The sequence below is a fragment of the Ammospiza nelsoni genome, chromosome 2 (genome assembly GCF_027579445.1).
Source record: "Ammospiza nelsoni isolate bAmmNel1 chromosome 2, bAmmNel1.pri, whole genome shotgun sequence".
Classification (NCBI taxonomy): Eukaryota; Metazoa; Chordata; class Aves; order Passeriformes; family Passerellidae; genus Ammospiza; species Ammospiza nelsoni.
The window spans coordinates 15,232,714-15,251,276 of record NC_080634.1 but is presented as its reverse complement, the minus strand read 5'-3'; the positions used below and the strand labels follow the sequence as shown (position 1 = coordinate 15,251,276).

Below are 18,563 nucleotides of genomic sequence, written 5' to 3'. Positions count from 1 at the left end.
TCCTCACGTTTAATTGCACTGGATGTAATAGCAGGAGTGATACAGTTCTGGAAGAAAAAGTAATGTCTGTGTAAGGACACCTCTAGTTGAAATTTATTTTTTCTCTTTCCAAAGGCGTCTCTTTGAGCCATCCATCCCCAGCACTGAGTGCTCCAATACCATCCTTAAAATGAGTTTCCACAATTTGCCTGCAGGTAAGAATGAAATTAAGCCATTTCAGGCAAAGACAAGCGAAGAAAAATACCAAACCCAAGCTCAAAGTCCTCAGGGCCTAAGACTCAATAAGGGAATACAAAGCATTAGAGTAGAGAAACAATCCCCACAGGGATAATCCTGCTTTTCACTGCACTCCCAGCAGCTGCAGTCACTGTGAGTGGGAATTGCTTTTTCTCTTTGTAATTCAGCATTTGGGTGTGTGGATTTCCCTGGTTTTATTTGAGTTCTGCTCCCAGTGGAAATGCTGGCAGTGCTGCAAGGCTGACAAAGGCTGGAGGGCTCCAAGTGTGGATGTGATTTGGGTGCAAATGGACTTTATTGGCACCAGGGAATAAAGACAAAGATGCAGAGAAGAATGGAGGGGTTGAGGGAGTGATGGAGGGACAGTGGGAGAATGGGATGGAGATAGAGAGGAATGGAGGGATGAATGGAAAGATGGAGGTATGGAGTAATAAAGTGATGGAGGAATGAAGTGATGGAGAAAGAGAGAGAGGAATAGAGTGAGGTAGGGGTGGAGGGACTGATGGCAGAATGCAGAAACAGAGGGATGGCAGAAGGGTTGGAGGGCTGGCATGATGGATGGGGTGAAGGCGGAGGCAAAGCTAGAAAGGAGGGTGGGATTTGGGGCTGGGAATCCACCCTGGGAATCAGATTTCAGAAGAAGCCGTCAGCAGGAGATGGGTGGGGCTGTTTTGGTGTGGGTTTGCAGCTGCAAAAGAGGCGAAAAGGAAATAATGAAGTGTGTGTGTGTGTGTGTGTGTGTGTCTGCACATACGTGTGCACACACCTGGGCAGCTCTCATATGTGTACACATAAGCAAGTATCTGTGCATGAGTGCATGCACATGGGAGCACACACATGTTGTGTCTATGTCTGTCTGTCTGCTCATGGGTGCATCTGTTCACGTGTTCACATGCATGTGTAAGGCACGTGCACATTTGTGAGACTGGACACGTGTATGCATCTGCATGTATGTGCACATGTGCATGTGTGTGCATGCATGTTCATATAGGAATGTGCTTGTGCACACAAATGTGCATATGCAGCATGTGCACGTGTGAGTGGACAGACATGTCTAGCTGTGTGTGTGTCCATATGTGTGTGCATGTTCATGCTTATGTCTGTGTGCATGTATGTGCTTGCACATGTGAGTGCAGGTGTGGATACCACTGTGCATGTGTGAGCACGGAGTGCATTTTCAGTTGTTCATGTGCATGTTTGTGATGTGTGTGCAGGGATGAGTGTTGGGAAGTGAAATACAGGTTGGATATCAGGAAAAAGTTTTTCAGGGAAAGAGTGATAAAGTTCTGGAATGGTCTGTCCGGGGAGATGGAGTCACCATCCCTGTATGTGTTTAAAAAAGACTGGATATGGTGCTCGGTGCCATGGTTTAGTTGAGGAGTTAGGGCATGGGTTGGACTTGATGATCCTGAAGATCTCTTCCAACCTCGTGATTCTGTGAATTTTGTGAATCTGTGTATGTGTACAGGTTTGAGTATACGTGCATGTGTTTGGATGTGCTTGCATGTGTGTACAGTCATGTGTGCACACGTGTGCACATCTGTGTGTACAAATGTCAGTGTGCACTGCATACACACTTACATGAGAACCTGCACATGTGAATGTGATTTGTGTGGTTCTGCATGTCCACATGTCTGTGTGCAGTTGACATGTGTGTGCACGTGCAATATGCCTGTGCAGGTGTGTGCACACAAGGGTGCCTTGCATGTGTGTTTGCATTCCTGTACATGAGTGAGTGTGTGCAGGTGTGAGTGACCATGCACGCATGTGCACAAACACATGGGCACCCTGCACACATGTGTGCAGGTATGTGACCACGCATTAGTGTGTCTGCACACATGCATGGGCATTTCCTGCATGTTTGTGCTCTGGTATCTGTCCTTGCAGTTACATGCAGGCATACATGGGCATGTCTGCACATGTGCGTGCAGCTGTGTGTGACTGTGCAGATGTGTGCACACAAACACACACATCTCTTACGTATGCATGCAGGTGTGTGTGTGACCACACGTGTTTGCACACATGGGCACCTTGCAAATATGTGTGGATGTGTGTGATCAGTTGTGCAGGTGTGTCCACACATGCATGTATGTGACTCGCCCATGTGTGTACAGGTGTGTGACGATGCACGTGTGCGCACACAGAGGAGTGTTTGTTAGGTTTGCCTGTTTGGTATGCATGTGTGCAGGCGTGTGATTGTGCAGGTGTGTCTGAAGTATGCAGGTCTGTGCGCACATGGATGTGTCTCCTCCTGTGTGTGCAGCTGTGCAGGTCTGTGGCAGTGCGGCTGCGTGCACACACACACGAGCTTTATAAAATGAGCATGTGCAGGTTTCTGTCACCCTGCATGCAAGTGAGTGCACACCTGAGTGCCGTGTACATGTGTGTGCAGGCCTGTGACCAAGCATGCGTGTGCACACGTGCATGGGTGTGTTTCACATGTGTTTGCAAGTGTGTGCGGCCGTGCAGGTGTGGGCACACACACACAGCCATCCTCACATGTGTGTGAGCTGTGTAGCCGTGCAGATGTGGGCACACCCATGGCCATGTATGACACCGTGTGTCGTGCGGGGACGTGCAGGTGTGTCCCGCGTGTGCGTGCCGTGTCCGTGTGCGTGCAAGCCCCTCCCGCTGTCCCCGCCTCCGCGTTGCGGGCGGAGCGCGGAGCTCGGGGCGGGGAGCGGTGCGGGGCTCGGAGCGCGGAGCGGTCGCTCCCGGCGCGGGGCCGCCATGGCGTGGCCCTGCATCACCCGTGCCTGCTGCATCGCCCGCTTCTGGAACCAGCTGGACAAGGCGGACATCGCCGTCCCGCTCGTTTTCACCAAATACTCGGAGGCCACCGAGCACCCCGCCGCGCCCCCGCCGCGCCCCGCGGCGCCCATCGAGACCCAGCCGGGCGGCGAGGCGGCTGCGGCGGCCGCGGGAGCTGAGCCGGCTCCCGGCGCCGCCCGGCCCGGCCCGGCTCCGCACGCCTCCCCCCCGGCCGACTCGGTGATGCGGCACGACTACAAGCCTTGGAAGGTGCAGCGGCCGGAGCCGAGCTGCAAGCCCAAGAGCGAGTACCAGCCCTCGGACACTCCCTTCGAGAAGGAGACGCAGTACCAGAAGGATTTCCGTGCCTGGCCTATCCCCAAGCGGGGCGACCATCCCTGGATCCCCAAACCGGGACCTTCCCCCGTCCTGGCCCTGGACCGCGCTCCCCCGGAGAAGCCGGCTCAGGAGAAGCGGCGGAAGGTGCACATCGCTCCCGAGAAGAAGGAGGAGCACCCCGAGGCGGAGGATGAGCATCCCAAAGCAGCGCGGGCCGGGGATGGGAGAGACAAGGGTCGGAGGAAGGCGGAGGAGGCGGGCGGGCAGCCGGCGGAGCCGAGCCGAGGCCGGGCGGCTGCCGATGCTGTCAACAGGCAGATCAAAGAGGAGGTGGCGGCGGGGGTCAGCTCGTCCTACAGGTGAGAAGACATATCCTCCCCCCACCCTCGGTATCCATCCTGATCCCCACCCCGCCGGCCCCTCCTCAGCTCTTATCCAGCCCCTGTGCGCTTCCCTGGAGGAGCATCCCACTCTGGGAGTGAGGCTGTGAGACATTCCGGGGGGGCTTGGCTTGCCGATTTCCTGCGCAGGGAGTATCCTTAAATTTCCCATCTCTCTGGGAATCGATGATGGAGCAGGAGGTATTGTGCAGGTAGTGAATACATGGACACTTTTTGTTGGCGGTTTGTTGGGTTTGGCAGCAGCTTTGAGTGTCTTTGTGTTCCCCCCCTCCTGTTCATTCCAAAATTCAAAGACACCTACCACCTTGGATTTCCGCAGGGGTAATGTTTGGGGTCACCTCTGTGGAATGTGCAAGTCACCTCTGGTCCTTGCCAAGCACATCCCTGGGTGTCAGGCTGCAGCCAGCCCAGAGGACCGGCAGCCTGACCGCATCATGGACAGATGGGTGCCCCACCCAGGGGCAGGAGCATCCCAGGAAGCGTCTCAGGCTGGCCCCGCTCAAGACAAAGCATCCCTGGCTGCGCCAGGATGAGGGACACGCATCCTAGGCCGTTTGGGTGGGGCAGCCTTCAGACGCTGCCATGTTTTAATGCAGCGCAGCAGGGGATGACACATCCCTCTGTTCCCCCAGCACCTCCCCAGCCAGCTAGGAATGCATGCCCTTATTTCACTTCGGCAGCAGAGACCTTGTTTGGGATTCCGAGTGTGAAACTCCTCGCAGCGAGCCGCTGTTGTTGTTTCTCTCCGGGTCAGGGCGTTCGATGTGTTGGGAATGCAGAAACAAGTGATGGGGTGGCTGCCCTGCGTGTACGCTTGCAAGGAGGGCTTGCTGCAGTTGTGTTTTCCAGCACTTTCTTTGGCGGAGCCCACCCCTGCCAGGGTGGAAGTGGCATAGAGCAAAGCTGCGGTGACAAAAAGTGTGATTGCAGCCGTTTTGCTTTTCCTTATAGCTGTGTGAATGCTGAGGTGTTTATGCCTCTGAATGATTTATTTTCCTTCTTGGGGAGATTAGAGGTGACACCGGGCCATCAAGCAGGCAACACATTCATGCAGATTTCAGATGAAGCTGGGACTTGCCTCCTCTGTCCCACTGAGCAAAGCTGACAGTCATCTGCTTTCCCCCCTCCCTAAGTGGGAAACAGTTCAAGCAGTGAGATCCTGATTTTTGCTGTCATTTGGCATCAGTTCTTAACTCTCACTGGGTAATGCTGGAGGCTCAGGTGCATGCAGGTGTGATGGTGGTGCTTGGCTGAGACACGAGAAAGTGCCCAGGGATTTTTGGGGCCTCTGTTTTGCAGGGTTGAAGAATGTTGGGAAAGGAGTCTCTGGGAGTGACACAGCCCTGAAATCTGCTGTGAACTGAGACTCAGCTTTTTGTCTGCTCACCTTGTAAGGTCTGGGCTGGAGACAGCAGGGCTAAAGCAGAAAGCTCTCTCCTGGAACTGGAGAGCTGATGTGTTGTTTCTGGTCCACTGCTACAAAGGATAATGGGATTTATTTGCATATTTAAATGCAGATTGCTCACCTTCCTATCCCTCCACTCTGCACCTAAGGCACTGGGCTAGGATTCCTCCCCAAGGAAAGGGGTTGGATCAGCAGGGATGTTAAACCTAAGAGGAACTAGAAGGATTCAGCCTTCTTTGTGCTGCTTGTTGGCTTTCACAATACTCTCAGGGCTTCTCTTTCCGCCTGGGAAAGTGCTCTCCCACTTCCATGTTTTTCTTCCTTGCAGAAATGTTTGCTCTGACGCTCAGCCATAGAACATAAGCGCCTCTTCATTAATGCCTAAGTGATGTTTTGGCTAATTGTTCTCATTTTCTGTTCAAATTAGGCATCTTCTAAGTGTTGTTTATTGTTTGGATTCTTATAAAAAACCCAAATTCTCCCAATTCTAATTACGGCCAAGAGCCTGGCTGCTGACATGCTGGGTGGATGTTGTACATCTCCAGGGATGGAGACTCACAGCCTATTGGGGCAACCTTATGGGCCACCCAGCAGCCAAAAATTACCCCCTCATGACCTCTTGCTAGAGAGCAGCAAGGGTGGCTCACATGGGGCTTTGTTCCTTGTGCATGGATGAAGGTTCTCCATCAGCAGAGAGTCAGGGGGAGATTCCCTTACAGTCCTCTGTCACTGCTGCAAACCCATGTTTCCAAGGCTGGGAAACAATTCCTTGGTGAAACCAAAGAGCAGACCAGCAGGAGTTTTTAAGCTTGCTCTGTCCCACTGGGTATTATTTCCATGTGAGGAATACCTGAGAGCAAGGGATAGAGTCAGCAACTAGCCCAAGGTCATGGGGGAAGTCCATGCTAAAGGGAAGAATTCTCTTTTTTAACCTCTGTGTTCCTGGACAGATGAATATCACGGAGACCATGTGCTTGTGACCTCCTCCCAGCTCCACACAGAGGTGGTGCCTGGTGGTGATGTCCATGGAAGATGGAGGTTCCTCCCAGCGAGAGGGATGGGGGATTTGTTTGTATCAGCATTTGAGCCAGAAGCCTTCAGTGAGGCCAGAGGGGCAGGAGTGTGGATGTCTGCCAGAGACTGCCTGTGCCCACGGATCCTACAGAATAAATAGGATTTATTTCCAGTATTTCTAGCATTTATTTCTCTTATTCATAGTATTTACATTATTTTTTTTAATATGCATATATCCATTAACTATAATTTATTAGCTATTCAGTTATATATGGGATTTATTTATGGACTTTTTCCCACTGCTCTCACTGGGTGTGCAATGGTCGAGCAAGGGGCTTCTTGCCTCAGTTTCCCTCCCCAGCACATGAGCTGCCCAAGTTTATAGGTAGCCAAGGCAGGTTACATCTCCTTCACTCCCCCTTCCCTTCCCTTTGGTCCTGCTTCTCCTTTCCCTTTGGTCCTGCTTCCCAGGGTGGCCTGTGGACCCTGAAGGACACCAAGGAGCAGGAAATCCTTCAGCCAGGTCAGTGACAAGCCCCACTGAAAGCCTCTGGTGGTGGATGAAGCTGTTTCTTGTTCAATTTTGTGAGGGCTTTATCTGTGTTGGGTGAGGGGATTTCTCCTCCTGAACTTCTGGATGGGATGGGCAGAGCATTTCTCCCAAAGGATGGAGTGGACTGGACTTGGCTCTGGGGGTTTGGGATCACAGGGAACAAGCAACAAAATGTCCTCACAGTGGCATTTGCTGGTGGATGTGAAACAATTAAAAGCGCATTTGGCAAAACTAAAAGAAGGAATGAATGAATGCTTTCCATTTTTATCTGGAAATTATGGGAAAATGATAGAATTAGGTGTTTCTTGGGTGTTGTTTCCCCCTTCTTCTTTGTCTTGCATTCTGCTTCTTTTGTTACCTTTATTCCCTGAAAATAAAAAGATACAAAACTTAAAGGAAACATTTACCCCCTTTGTAAGGTATCAAAATGAGTACTAAGAAAATTAATTTCCCCCGAGAAGTAATACTGTGAAACCAGATTTAATTTTTTTTTTTTACCAAACCAATTATTTTTTCCCTCCCACCAACTTCCTTTCCTAGCAGAGGAAACAAGACAATAAAGGCTTCAATGGAAAATTTTGGGCTGCTTCTAGTACTAATGAATTGCCTGTTGCTAATGTTCTGTCATTCATCCCAAACCCTGGAGGTACTGAGGATGTGGAGCAAATGAGAATCTGTAGTAGCTACAGAGATGAATGAGTCAGCACTGGAGACTTGCTGCCTGCTTTTCAGAGACACAGCAGAGATTATCTGGGGAGGGATGTCCACACAGGAAGGCTGGACCAAGGTACAGAAGGGCAGGAAATCCATGCTCCTCCTTGTTCTGAAGACAGGATGGGAGAGCTGGGGGTGCTCAGCCTGGACGGGAGAAGGATCTGGGGAGACCTCAGAGCCCCTGTCAGTGCCTAAAGGGGCTCCAGGAGCCAGAGAGGGACTTTGGGCAAGGGTCTGGAGGGGCAGAACAAGGGGGAATGGCATGCCACTGTCAGAGGGCAGGGTTAGAAGGGATACCAGGGAGAAATTCTTGGCTGTGTATCACAGACATCTTTTATAAAAAATCCTTTCCTTAGGATTTTTCTTCCTGAGAAGCTGAGAGGCCTCAGGAACAAAATGTAAACAATGATTATCTGCTGCTGTAGATGCAACAGGTGGATCTGTGATTGGCCCAGGTTGGTTGTTTTAATTAATGGCCAATCACAGTCAGCTAGCTCGGGCTCTCTGTCTGAGACACAAGGCTTTGTTACCATTCTTTGTTTTTCTATTCTTAGCTAGCCTTCTGATGAAATCCTTTCTTCTATTCCTTTTAATATATTTTAATATATTTTAATATAATATATATCATAAAACAATAAATCAAGCCATCTGAAACATGGAGTCAGATCCTCCTCTCTTCCCTCATCCTAAGACCCCTGTGAACAGGGTCACAGATGTGAGGGTGCACAGGTACCCAGAGAAGCTGTGGTGCCTCATCCATGGAAGGGTCCAAGGCCAGGTTGGACAGGGCTTGGAGCAACCTGGTCTGCTGGAAGGTGTCCCTGCCCATAGCAGGGCAGTGGAACAAGATAAGCTTTGAGGTCCCTTCCAACCCAAGCCATTCTGTGTTTCTGTGATTTTATCTAACCTATTCTTGAAAATCTCCAGTGGAGGACATTTCCTATCTTGGTGAAAATGCTAATAACACTGCTTATGCTGTAAGATGGGAGATTTTCCATTGCCTTCTGAAATTTCTGATCAGATCCATAGCAATGTCTGTACTAGTAAAGTAAAAGAGTCCCAGGACATGTTCCTGGATGTGGAAGCATCATGTACACTCCAGTTCCTAGAACTGTCCCTAGCCCTCTTCTCACACTGAGTTTGGTAGCACACACTCCCAAGCCAAGAACTTATCCCTACAATCAGTCTGGATGCAACCACCTTCGTTTGAGAGGTTAAAGAGGTTTAATAGCATGAGTGAGGGCTATCCCAGACTCCACTGCTGGAGAACGTTCCTGAGCAGATACCATTCTCCAAATCCTTGTTCTTTCAGCTATGAGAGTGTGTATTAAAGTAACTGTGTAGGCAGAGGGATCCAGTTTTCTCAGGTGGAAGGGAAGGGGCAGGATGTTTTCTTCCATCCAGAAAAGGCCATTCAGAGAGGTGTTGGCAGCTCTGGCAAAGGCTGAGCTCTGTCTCAGGGGTCACTTGATACAAACCTTCAGTGGCAGGAGGAGACACAGTGTCTGCTGATTCCACAGGGATGGGTTGTATGAGTAACTAATGGCTAATGGCCCTAGTGTTTATTAAGACACAGAGCATGGAGATGGATGATACAAGCTTTGCTGGTTTGGCACTGCCTGGTTTTTGGAAGTGCAGGGTGGCCACAGGGGTGGCTTCTGTGAGAAGGTGCTGGAAGCTTCCACCATTTCTGGCAGAGCCATGCCCTGATGGCTCTGAAGATGGACATGCTGCTGGCCAAGGCTGGGAAAATTAGAGATGGTGGAAACGCCTTTGTGATAACACATTTAAGGAGAAAATCAAAACAAAGTGGGACACAGTGTTTTTGTAGCCAGAGAAAAGGAGGAGGTGAGAACACGAGAGGAAAATGACATGGAGGCACCAAAGGCAGTGCAGCAGGAGGTGCTCCAGGTGTCAGAGCCAAGATTCCTCTGCAGGCCATGGTGATGTCCACGGTGAAGCAGCTGTGCCCCTGCAGCCCATGGATCCATGGGGAATGCAGAGATCCACCCACAGCCCGTGGGGGAGATGCCCACGCTGGAGTGAGTGGATGCCTGGAGGAGGCTGTGATCCAGTGGGAGACCTGGTGGAGAGAGGGGGCCCTGCTCCCAGGCTGGAGCAGCCTGTCCTTGGAGGGCTGCACCCCGTGGAAGAGTGACCCATGGTGCAGCAGTTTTGGGAGGAATGTTGGCCCATGGAAGATGCTCACATTGCAGCAGTTTTGGGAGGTGTGGTGCTCGTGAGATTGGAACCATGCTGGAGAAGTTCACAGAAAACTGTCTCCCGTGGGAAGGGACCCCATGACATAGCAGGAGAAGGACTTCTCTCCCTGAGCAGTGGAAGAAGATCTCAGGTCATGAACTGACCAAACCCCACCCGCTGTCTCCCTGAGCTGTTGGTGGGAAGGAGGAAGGAATGGGGATAAAAGGTGTTTAAAGGGCTTATTTTACTTATCATTATCCTCCTCTGACTTTGTTAGCAATAAATTCATTTTGTACTTTTAAGTTGAGCCTGTTCTACCCTTGGAGTGTTTTCTCCGAGTCCTTATCTCAACTCATGAACCCTTCATTTAATTTTTTTGCTCTGCCCAGCTGTAGTAGGGGAGGGTGAGTGAGCAGCATCTGTGGTGGTTGCCTTCCATCTGGCCAGTATCAGACCACAACATGCAGGCAGAGAGCTGTTCTGCCACACTCTTGATCTCCTCTGGATGCAGTCCATCAGCTGGGAAAGACCAGTGGTGTCTCCAACCTGGGGACATTTGCAAGATCCAAGTTGGAGTACGTGGCAATGTATTCCCTGCAGTCAGTTCAAGGTGGACAACATCCAGCTCCAAAAGCCAAGGGGGAGCTGCTCAGCAATGTAGGTAAAACTGAATTTTGCTGCTTTGACTGTGCGGACTGGAGCTGGTCAGTGCATGCCTTAGGACATGGTAGGGCAGGAGGAAGAGATGGAGGTGGCATTCAGGTGATGGAGTCAACATGCTTGAGCAACTATTCCTCTGCTCCTGCTCAGCTGGGTCACCTCAGAGAGACCTTTGGGCACATGGAGCTGGATGGGACCCTCTGAACCCCGAAGTCCAATTGTCTGGTTTGTTATTTAGTCTTTATGAGTAACACCCAAGGCTGTGTCTCAGAAATGCAGAATTTTTAGTTGCATTATGCCAGCAGGAAGGCTGTGCCGAGACCTCACTCTCTGATGATTTGCAACTCATTTACAGTCTGGGCCAATGGACAGGCTGTAGTTTGCTGTTTTATTTGGTTTATTTCTCTCTTATATTTTTTCTGTTTTATTGGTGTACTTAGTGACTTTCCCCTGCCCAAATGTCACTGCTCAGTGTCTCCAGGTACAGTATCCACATCGTTTGGCTCTGTAGCTAAGAAGTAAACATTTTTACTTCCTGGTATCAGCCTTGTCTCTCTAGCTCTTCCTAGATGAAATCTCGTTTTCTTAAACAGAGATGGACACTACTGCCCTTTGGAGATGAGGTCCTCATTCCTACTAAAGACTCACGAGTCGTGTTTGTGGGCATCATGGATTCATTATGAATCCCTCATTTACTCTTTGATAACAAGGATGTCCATACTGTTCTCCTTCTTCTCCTCCTTAGGCAGTTACATCCCGTAGCAATAAATTCTGGTGATTCGTACCAAGCCTAGAATTCACTACTAGTTCTCATTCCATTTTGAACATGGCAGTCAAGGTCAATCCCCTCCTTCCCCTGTGATTTCCCAATCCTACACATTGGTGCTCCCAGTTGCATTGTGTCATTATGTGTCATCAACGTTGCCCTACTTTTTTAGTGCCAAAGTCAACCTCCATAATGTTAAACACTGCTAACCTTCTTCCAGGCTGCAGCTCAGCCTTCCAACATTCATCACTGTCATTTTCCTTGCCTGGGTTCCCATTCTGCTGATGTTCATGTTCACTGGCTTAATTAATAATTTCTCACGTGGCCCTGGATAAAATGTTTTGTTGAAACCAAATAGATTTTCACATTTCTTTTGTCTGTTAAGTCAGTTATCGTGTCAAACATCTCCCCTTCCACACACTTCTGTGTCTGGTGAGACCACCACCTTCTTTGGGATGCACGAGCTGATGATGCTGGAGGCCAGATCACACTTTTACTTGGTGGCTTCAAGCCACCACTGTAACACAAAGTAAATAAAGAGGAGAGAGATCAACTAGTTTAGATTACCCATCCTTTCTTTTTTCAAATAAATCACTAAGACATATAATGTTATAAATACATCTCGTCTTGCATTTAGAGCATGACCTTTCCTTTTCCTGTCTCCTGCCAGCTAAACAACTTCTGCACTCAATCTTGCATCAATCTCACTGTTCTTTGCTCTGATCTGAATGTATTTATATATATATGTATGTATATATATATATATATATATATATATATATATATATATTCATATGGTGTCTTTGGCTAAGCCTTGCTCCACTGAGGCAAGAGCAGGGATGCTCTTCTGCTATCATGGTCAGCACCAACCAGGAGGGAAAGGGACATTTTAGGAAAGTTTTATAGAATGGAATTTTTATTTCTCTTGTTGTATAACTCAATAATCTGGGTATCCTGCCAATGTCCTTTATATATACATATATATAGGTGTATATAGGCGTATATATATGGTATATGTGTATATACATATATAAAGGACATTGGAAGAATATATAATAATTTGTAATTATATATTATTTATTTCTATAGACTAATATATTTTATATACTAATGTTTTATATATTATGTTTATATCTATGTATATCTATTTTTATATATTACTGAAATACTATACACACAAACTGGGCTGTTCACCAAGTTACTCCTTTAGACTCCAACTCATTTTTTCTCCCTAAATCCAGCATTGCAGGTGTTCTATTGCAAACAAATTTTGCTTTTTATTAATAACTGCTTTATTTTGATTAATAGCTCATTATATGGTGTTCTGGATTTCAAGATAAGTGTCTATTGCCCCCTTAGAGGTAGGGCAGTTATCTTCTGTTAATTGGGCAGTTTGCTTTATCTCTTCCACAAACCAATCCTCCCTCTGGGAAATATCTTCTGTTAATGGGCCATTGAGTGTCACTGCATGGCTGATAAAATTACAGCATCCCATTGTGGGATGCTCTGCCCAGGAGGAGGAGCCAAGCATTCCTAACTGGATATAATTGAGATTTTGGGACACCAGAGCAGCCTTTTTCACTGGATTTCCAGAGGAAGACCTGGCCCATCTACACCACCACTGGATCTTCAGAGGAAAACGACACCCTTCCACAGGATCCCTGCTCCAACAGAACCACACCTGACACTCCAGGAGGATTATTAAATTTAATAATCTTTAAATTTAACACACTGTGGTTTTGCGTTGCAGCCAGGTGTGTCTGTCCAGCCCATCCTACCTCAGTCTTGGGTCTTGATGTCTAGTGGTCCATCAGTGGTGATGTACACATCATCATCAGTGGTGATGTACACATCATCATCTTTCTCACACCCTCTTGGGCAGTAGGGGTGCTCCTAGGAGTTAGTGCTAGGATCTAGTAACCAGGCTTTGGGCTATGTCACACTGATATTTAATATGGAAATTGGGTGGGAAATCAAACTGGATGGTTGTGTAAAATTGGTCTTTTCATGTCAGACTTGGGACATGATGCAAAATAGGAGGAAACAGAGACTTGACTTGTAATTATGGCCTGGGAAAAGTGAAGATGTGAAGGTGGTGCACTGCTGTACCCCACTTTCATACCCATGTTGCTCTAATGAAGGGAGCTGTAAACACTGAAATAGAGGCTGTATTTTGTTTTAAAGTCTCCAAACACTTGCAAACAGTTCTGATTTAACCTGGGTCCCCAGTCTGGATTTCAGCAAACACCACATTCCAGCCCACAGAAGTATTACTGGGTCCTGAAGTCTGGCAATGTCCAGGTTCAGGGTTATGCCCTTGACATAGAAACTGCATTTATGTGCTGTGCAGAAGGGGAAATGAGGGGAATCACCATGACCTCAATTGCTGTGCACACTGCATCCTTCTTTGCTGTGTGTAAACATCCCGTGGGAAGCTGCACAGGAGCTGGAAATGTGTTCAAGCTTCCACAGGAACAAATGATCAAGGATATTATACTTTTGAAATATTATAGGAAATTACTGTATGAAGTTCAGTGTAAGATGTTGTGGAAGGAGAAGATATTTATTTATAAAATATATTGAAAACTAGATTTTTCCTCTTTTTCCTTTGATTTCATTAATTTACACTCACCCTGCAGGTAGACAGATGTCCATGTTCAGGTGATCTGACAAGATCACTGGTGGACAGCCTGAGGGACACCAGCTTTCGAGTTCTTATGTCATTCCTTGGGTTTTTCTCAGCTGATGACTACAAATTCAGTTTTGTGCAGGTCTTTCATGTCACTTAGGGGTCATTTATCTCAGATTCATCCTTGAATAGCCCATCAATAGGACTCTCTGATGCTGACCACATCCAAGGATGGGGCAGCCACAGCTGCTCTGGGCAACCTGTGGCCAGGACCATACAAGGAAGAATTTCTTCCCAATATTCCATCTAACCCTGCCCTCTGGCAGTGGGAAGCCACTCTCCATTGTCCTGTTTCTCCAGGCGCTTGTCCAAAGTCACTCTCCAGCTCTCTTGGAGCCTCTTTAGGTGTAGGATGCCTTAAATATCCAACAGGCAATTTGCATTTGCAGCACTATGTTCCTCCTGTAATTCTAACTGGTACTTTGTGTAGTGGTTTTGGTTTGCCAATTTCAGATTTCCCCAATTTTGAGATTTCCCCAGTTAATGCACTGATGAGTGTGGGGGGTTCAGCACTGGCCAATCACCAGTGCACTCATTTCCTGCTGTGAGACAGGATTAGGAGAAAGACAAAGCAGGCTCCAAACTTTAAAAGGGTATAAAGAAAATTTTATTAAAAGCAACTAAAAGAAAAAAATAGTAAGAATCAAAACAAGCCCTTCAGAACACTTTTCTTCCCCCCACAATCTTTTCTCTCCCACTGACAATGTAAAGAAACAAAACTTTAAATTTCCAGTCAGTTTACCACCTCTAAAATAGTCTTTCTTCAGTTCCTTTAGGGAGACAAGTCCCTCTTGTTAAGGTATTGGAGACTTCTCCACAAGAGGGAAAAAACAGTTCTCTCACAGCTCTCAATTTTCTCACCACTAGCAGCCACCCAGGGAAATCTGCCATCATGAAATCCTTACTATTGCCACAAGCCTTCCCACAGCTTGTCAATGGGCCATGTCAACTTATGGGGCATTGTTTTAAAGATGAGCTGTTCAAAGGCAAAAGTTCTCATTATCTATCTCTAAAATCATGTTAAACCCTGGGAACAGAGATCTTCTTCTCCTGGAAGCACAGGACTACTCTCTTTCTCTGTTCAAACTTCCCATGGGATCACAGCCATTTCAACATCTGCTTACTTTAACATGAAGGCCTTCACTCAGTATCTATTTGAACACTTCCATCTCCCCATGGTTTCATGCATCATAAGGAAAAAAGAGTCCTTTCTCCATAGCTTACAAGAGCATTTCAGCTCCATAAATAAGGCATCTTCTCACCCCTCCCATCTGGGACTTGAATTCTTCCTCAGTGACCTCAATATCTTCATGTTGTTCCTTTACATGCTTGCATCTTGCTCCTTTCTCTCACTCGAGGGAGGATTGAAGCATTGAAAGGGTTATCTTTGCGTGAAAAACACCAATCACTTGTGTTAAAATTTTAGAAGTTTAATAGTAATAAAATAGTAAAAAAAAAAATTAGGACAATAAGATTTTGGACAATCACGGTTAGGACAAAAAAAGACAATAAAAAGAAAAAAATTATGGATGTCTGGGTGCTTTTTGCACTCTGCCACAAAAGCACTCTTCGCTAACAAAGGATTAACCATTAAAAGCAATAGCCTGATAGCCTGTTGCATATTCATATATCTCATACATGATTCAAACATTCTTTTCGAACAAAGGGTGTCTCCTGCTTAATTGCTGTTCCCCCCCCTCCCCATCACTTCTTGGCTCCTAGAAGTCTAGAAGAAGTCTGGATTGTTCAGATAAGGAGACAATAATTCTTCTCTTGAGATTTTGGGGTCTTGTTGGTGTTACCTTTACGTGAAGAATTTCTTGGTTATCTTATCTATTCCTTGAGCTAGTTACAAAAAGTATCTTACATCACATAGTTTCTATTTTAGAATTGTGCTATAGCCTAAAAACTATACTCACCACACTACTTAAAAATATTAATACAGCACAACTAAAAAAATCAATACAGTGTAACTTTCCAACACAACACATATAATATTCATTTTAATATTTGTGAAGAGTCAATCATATAGTATGCATTTTTCACACTTTGCATCACTTCCCTGAATTTCCTCCCATTCCAAACCATGACACTTTATTACAGGTAAGAGATTATAGATTATAAAGGCAAAATGTGGCATTAGGACCCTACCAGGTCAGAGCCTGTCCAGAGTCATATTTCATCCATGTAATCTTGAGCTGAGTCCTTCACTTATGTTTGGCTAAATAATTTTGGTTGAATTGGAATTCAAAGAGCTCTTGACATATTGAAGAAATTTCTTGAAACAAAGAAGCAGCAGTTTAGGAGAGGGAGGGCAGGGATCAGCAGTGGTGCTGGTGCAGATGGGGACAGCTGGTGGAGGAACAATTCTGCAGGGAATCACAAATCACATGCCAGTAATTGTTACTTCATTTTCAAAAATAATAAACTAAGAACAAAAGCACTCCAAATGAAATACTTTGTGGTGAGTACTGAGATACATGGAAAGGAGGTGACATCTTACCACATTAGTCAAGACTTGGGTAAATTGTTTTTTGTTCAGGTTTTGGTTTTGTACTTCAGCAGTCATGGACCAGAGAAAGTTCTGAGGATACTCATTAGAGAGGCCAGGAGTGCAGCAGACATGGTCATTGCAGGAAGCTGGAAAGTATGGAATGGTTTTGGAAGAGAGAAATGGATAATTATCTTTGTATCTATGAAATGTAACAGTGGGTTAGGATGCTCAAACCTGCTGGTGTCACAGCCCAGAGGAGCAAAACTTGGATGTCAAAAGTTAAAAATGTATTAAGTGCATTGCTGGACAAAGTTCAAGGGATATTGTGCATCTCTGGAGATGCCAGGAGGATATCTCCACAGTCTCCCTCTCTGAATGTAGGAGAAAGGAAAATCATCACTCATTCTCTGCATTGATCTTTTGCCTGCAGTGACCTTGGTGCTGCTAGCTTTTCTTTATGCTCCCCAGGGCATAGGTTGGACCAAGCAATTACAATTTTAATAAAAGCTGCCTGGGGTTTTGTGTGGTGACATTTGATTTCTGTTATTTTGATGGCTTCTGCTGATCATCAATCATTGTCCCAGTACCCTCTCTCCTCCCTGTCATGCTCTCAGTCTTCCATCCCATGTTGGGGTCCAGCTGTTGGAGTTTTATTCCATGTTGGACCTTGTGTATTTTTGCAACCAAGACAAATAACCTGTTAGTGGGCTCACAGCTATTACTGCGCCTGAGTGGGTCGCAGCTGGTGATAGAGAGACGGTGAATCTTGTATCTTGATCAGAAGGCATATTTATTAAGATATTATATATAATACATTATGACTATACTAACAGAATATAGAGAGAGGTTTTGCAGAGCTGCTAGCTAAGCTAAGAATAGATAGAAAAGAATCTACAAAAAAGTTGTGCTCAAGGACTCAGTCCCCTAGCTTGCACTGGTGATTGGCCCTTAATTTTAAACATAGAAAATGAGCCAATCAAGGTGTTCCTGTTGCATTCCCCAGCAGCTGATAATAATTGTTTACCTTCTCTTCGGGGGCCTCTGGCCTCCCGAAGACACAGAAATCTGAAAGAAAGGATTTCTGTGGAGAAATGTCTGCGACACACAGCCTCCTCCCGTTCATGTTGACTTGAAATCAAAAGCGTCATTGCTTGACAGCAGAGCTTAATGTGGGACCACTGAACCTGCCCTGCCTGGCTGGAAAACACTTCATGGTGCTCAGAAAGTGTGTGGATGTGGCACTTGTGTTCATGGGTTAATAGTGGGCCTGGCAGGGCTGGGCTAATGGCTGAACTTGATGATCACAGAAGTATTTTCCAATAGAAATGATTCTATGATTCTATGACTCAAGAGCAGGCTTCATGTGGCTGTTGCAGAGATCAATGGAAAACCCTATTCAGGTCAGGATCAGGATTTGACCAAACAGGACAGAGTACAGCCAAGAATGACCCCATTGAATTGCTTTAGCAATGACAGCTTCCAAGCAATCATTTTCCATCCTCCTTTGGGTTGATTTTTTTCTTGGCTAGCATGGTTGGGGTTTCTTTTTGCAATGCAAAATTGAATTATTACTTAATATAAACATTTTATGAACTGCTACAGGAGGTGAATTATTTATGGGAAGGGAAGGAGTGCTTTTTCTGAGCCTTTCTGCTCTGTCAGTTGCAATCAATCTGAGAGTGTGTTTAAAGCTTGCATGCTCTGCTTGGGAGACAAGAACTCTGCCTTTTTCCATCATCTCTTCTCTCAATTAAATATCTGCTTAATACATTTGTCCCTAGCATGTTTTAGTTTTTGATTAAGTTTGGAACAACTCCAAAGGAAGAAGTATCTGTAGATCGCCTCATTTTCAGATGAGACAAATAATTTACCCAGCAGGATACAAATGGCTTGGAGAGGCTGTAAACATCTGCTGTGTGCACAAAAAGTGCATTGTACCAACAAATCCTCCTTCTAGTTCTTCACAGAAGACTTATAAAAGTAGTGCTTCTGTTTTTTAGTTCTTAAATTTACTGCCTGGGAGCTTTTTTTTCTTTAAGAAAGGGATTGCTGTGCACACTTTTGTGTGCTGGCAGCTGGGTTTGGCAGGTAGGTCTGGCATGGGTGATGCATGCAGAGACTGCACAGTGGAGGAATATTTTTATTCAGATTTATGTTAATGGTACCTTTCTTGGGCAGTGGGCTTCTATCATCCAGATATGTTTTTAAGGCTATTTACATCCACATTAAATGGCACCATCATCTAGTCCAGGTGTATCTGGCCACAGGAGCATCAGTGCAGCCCTGTCTCTGAGCAAGCAGCCCATTTGCAACCTCCTCCAGATGTTTCAGGCACCTG

The 18,563-nt window shown here is 46.4% G+C and overlaps 1 protein-coding gene across 1 annotated transcript in view; it reads left to right on the top strand.

The window, feature by feature from the left end:
- Positions 1 to 2,967: 2,967 nt before the first annotated feature.
- MAP6 (microtubule associated protein 6) overlaps positions 2,968 to 18,563 on the top strand; it is a 49,308-nt gene continuing 33,712 nt past the window's right edge. The window contains exon 1 of the mRNA XM_059467033.1: positions 2,968 to 3,686. Coding sequence (XP_059323016.1) covers positions 2,968 to 3,686 — 719 coding nt within the window. The remainder of the gene's footprint in view (positions 3,687 to 18,563) is intronic.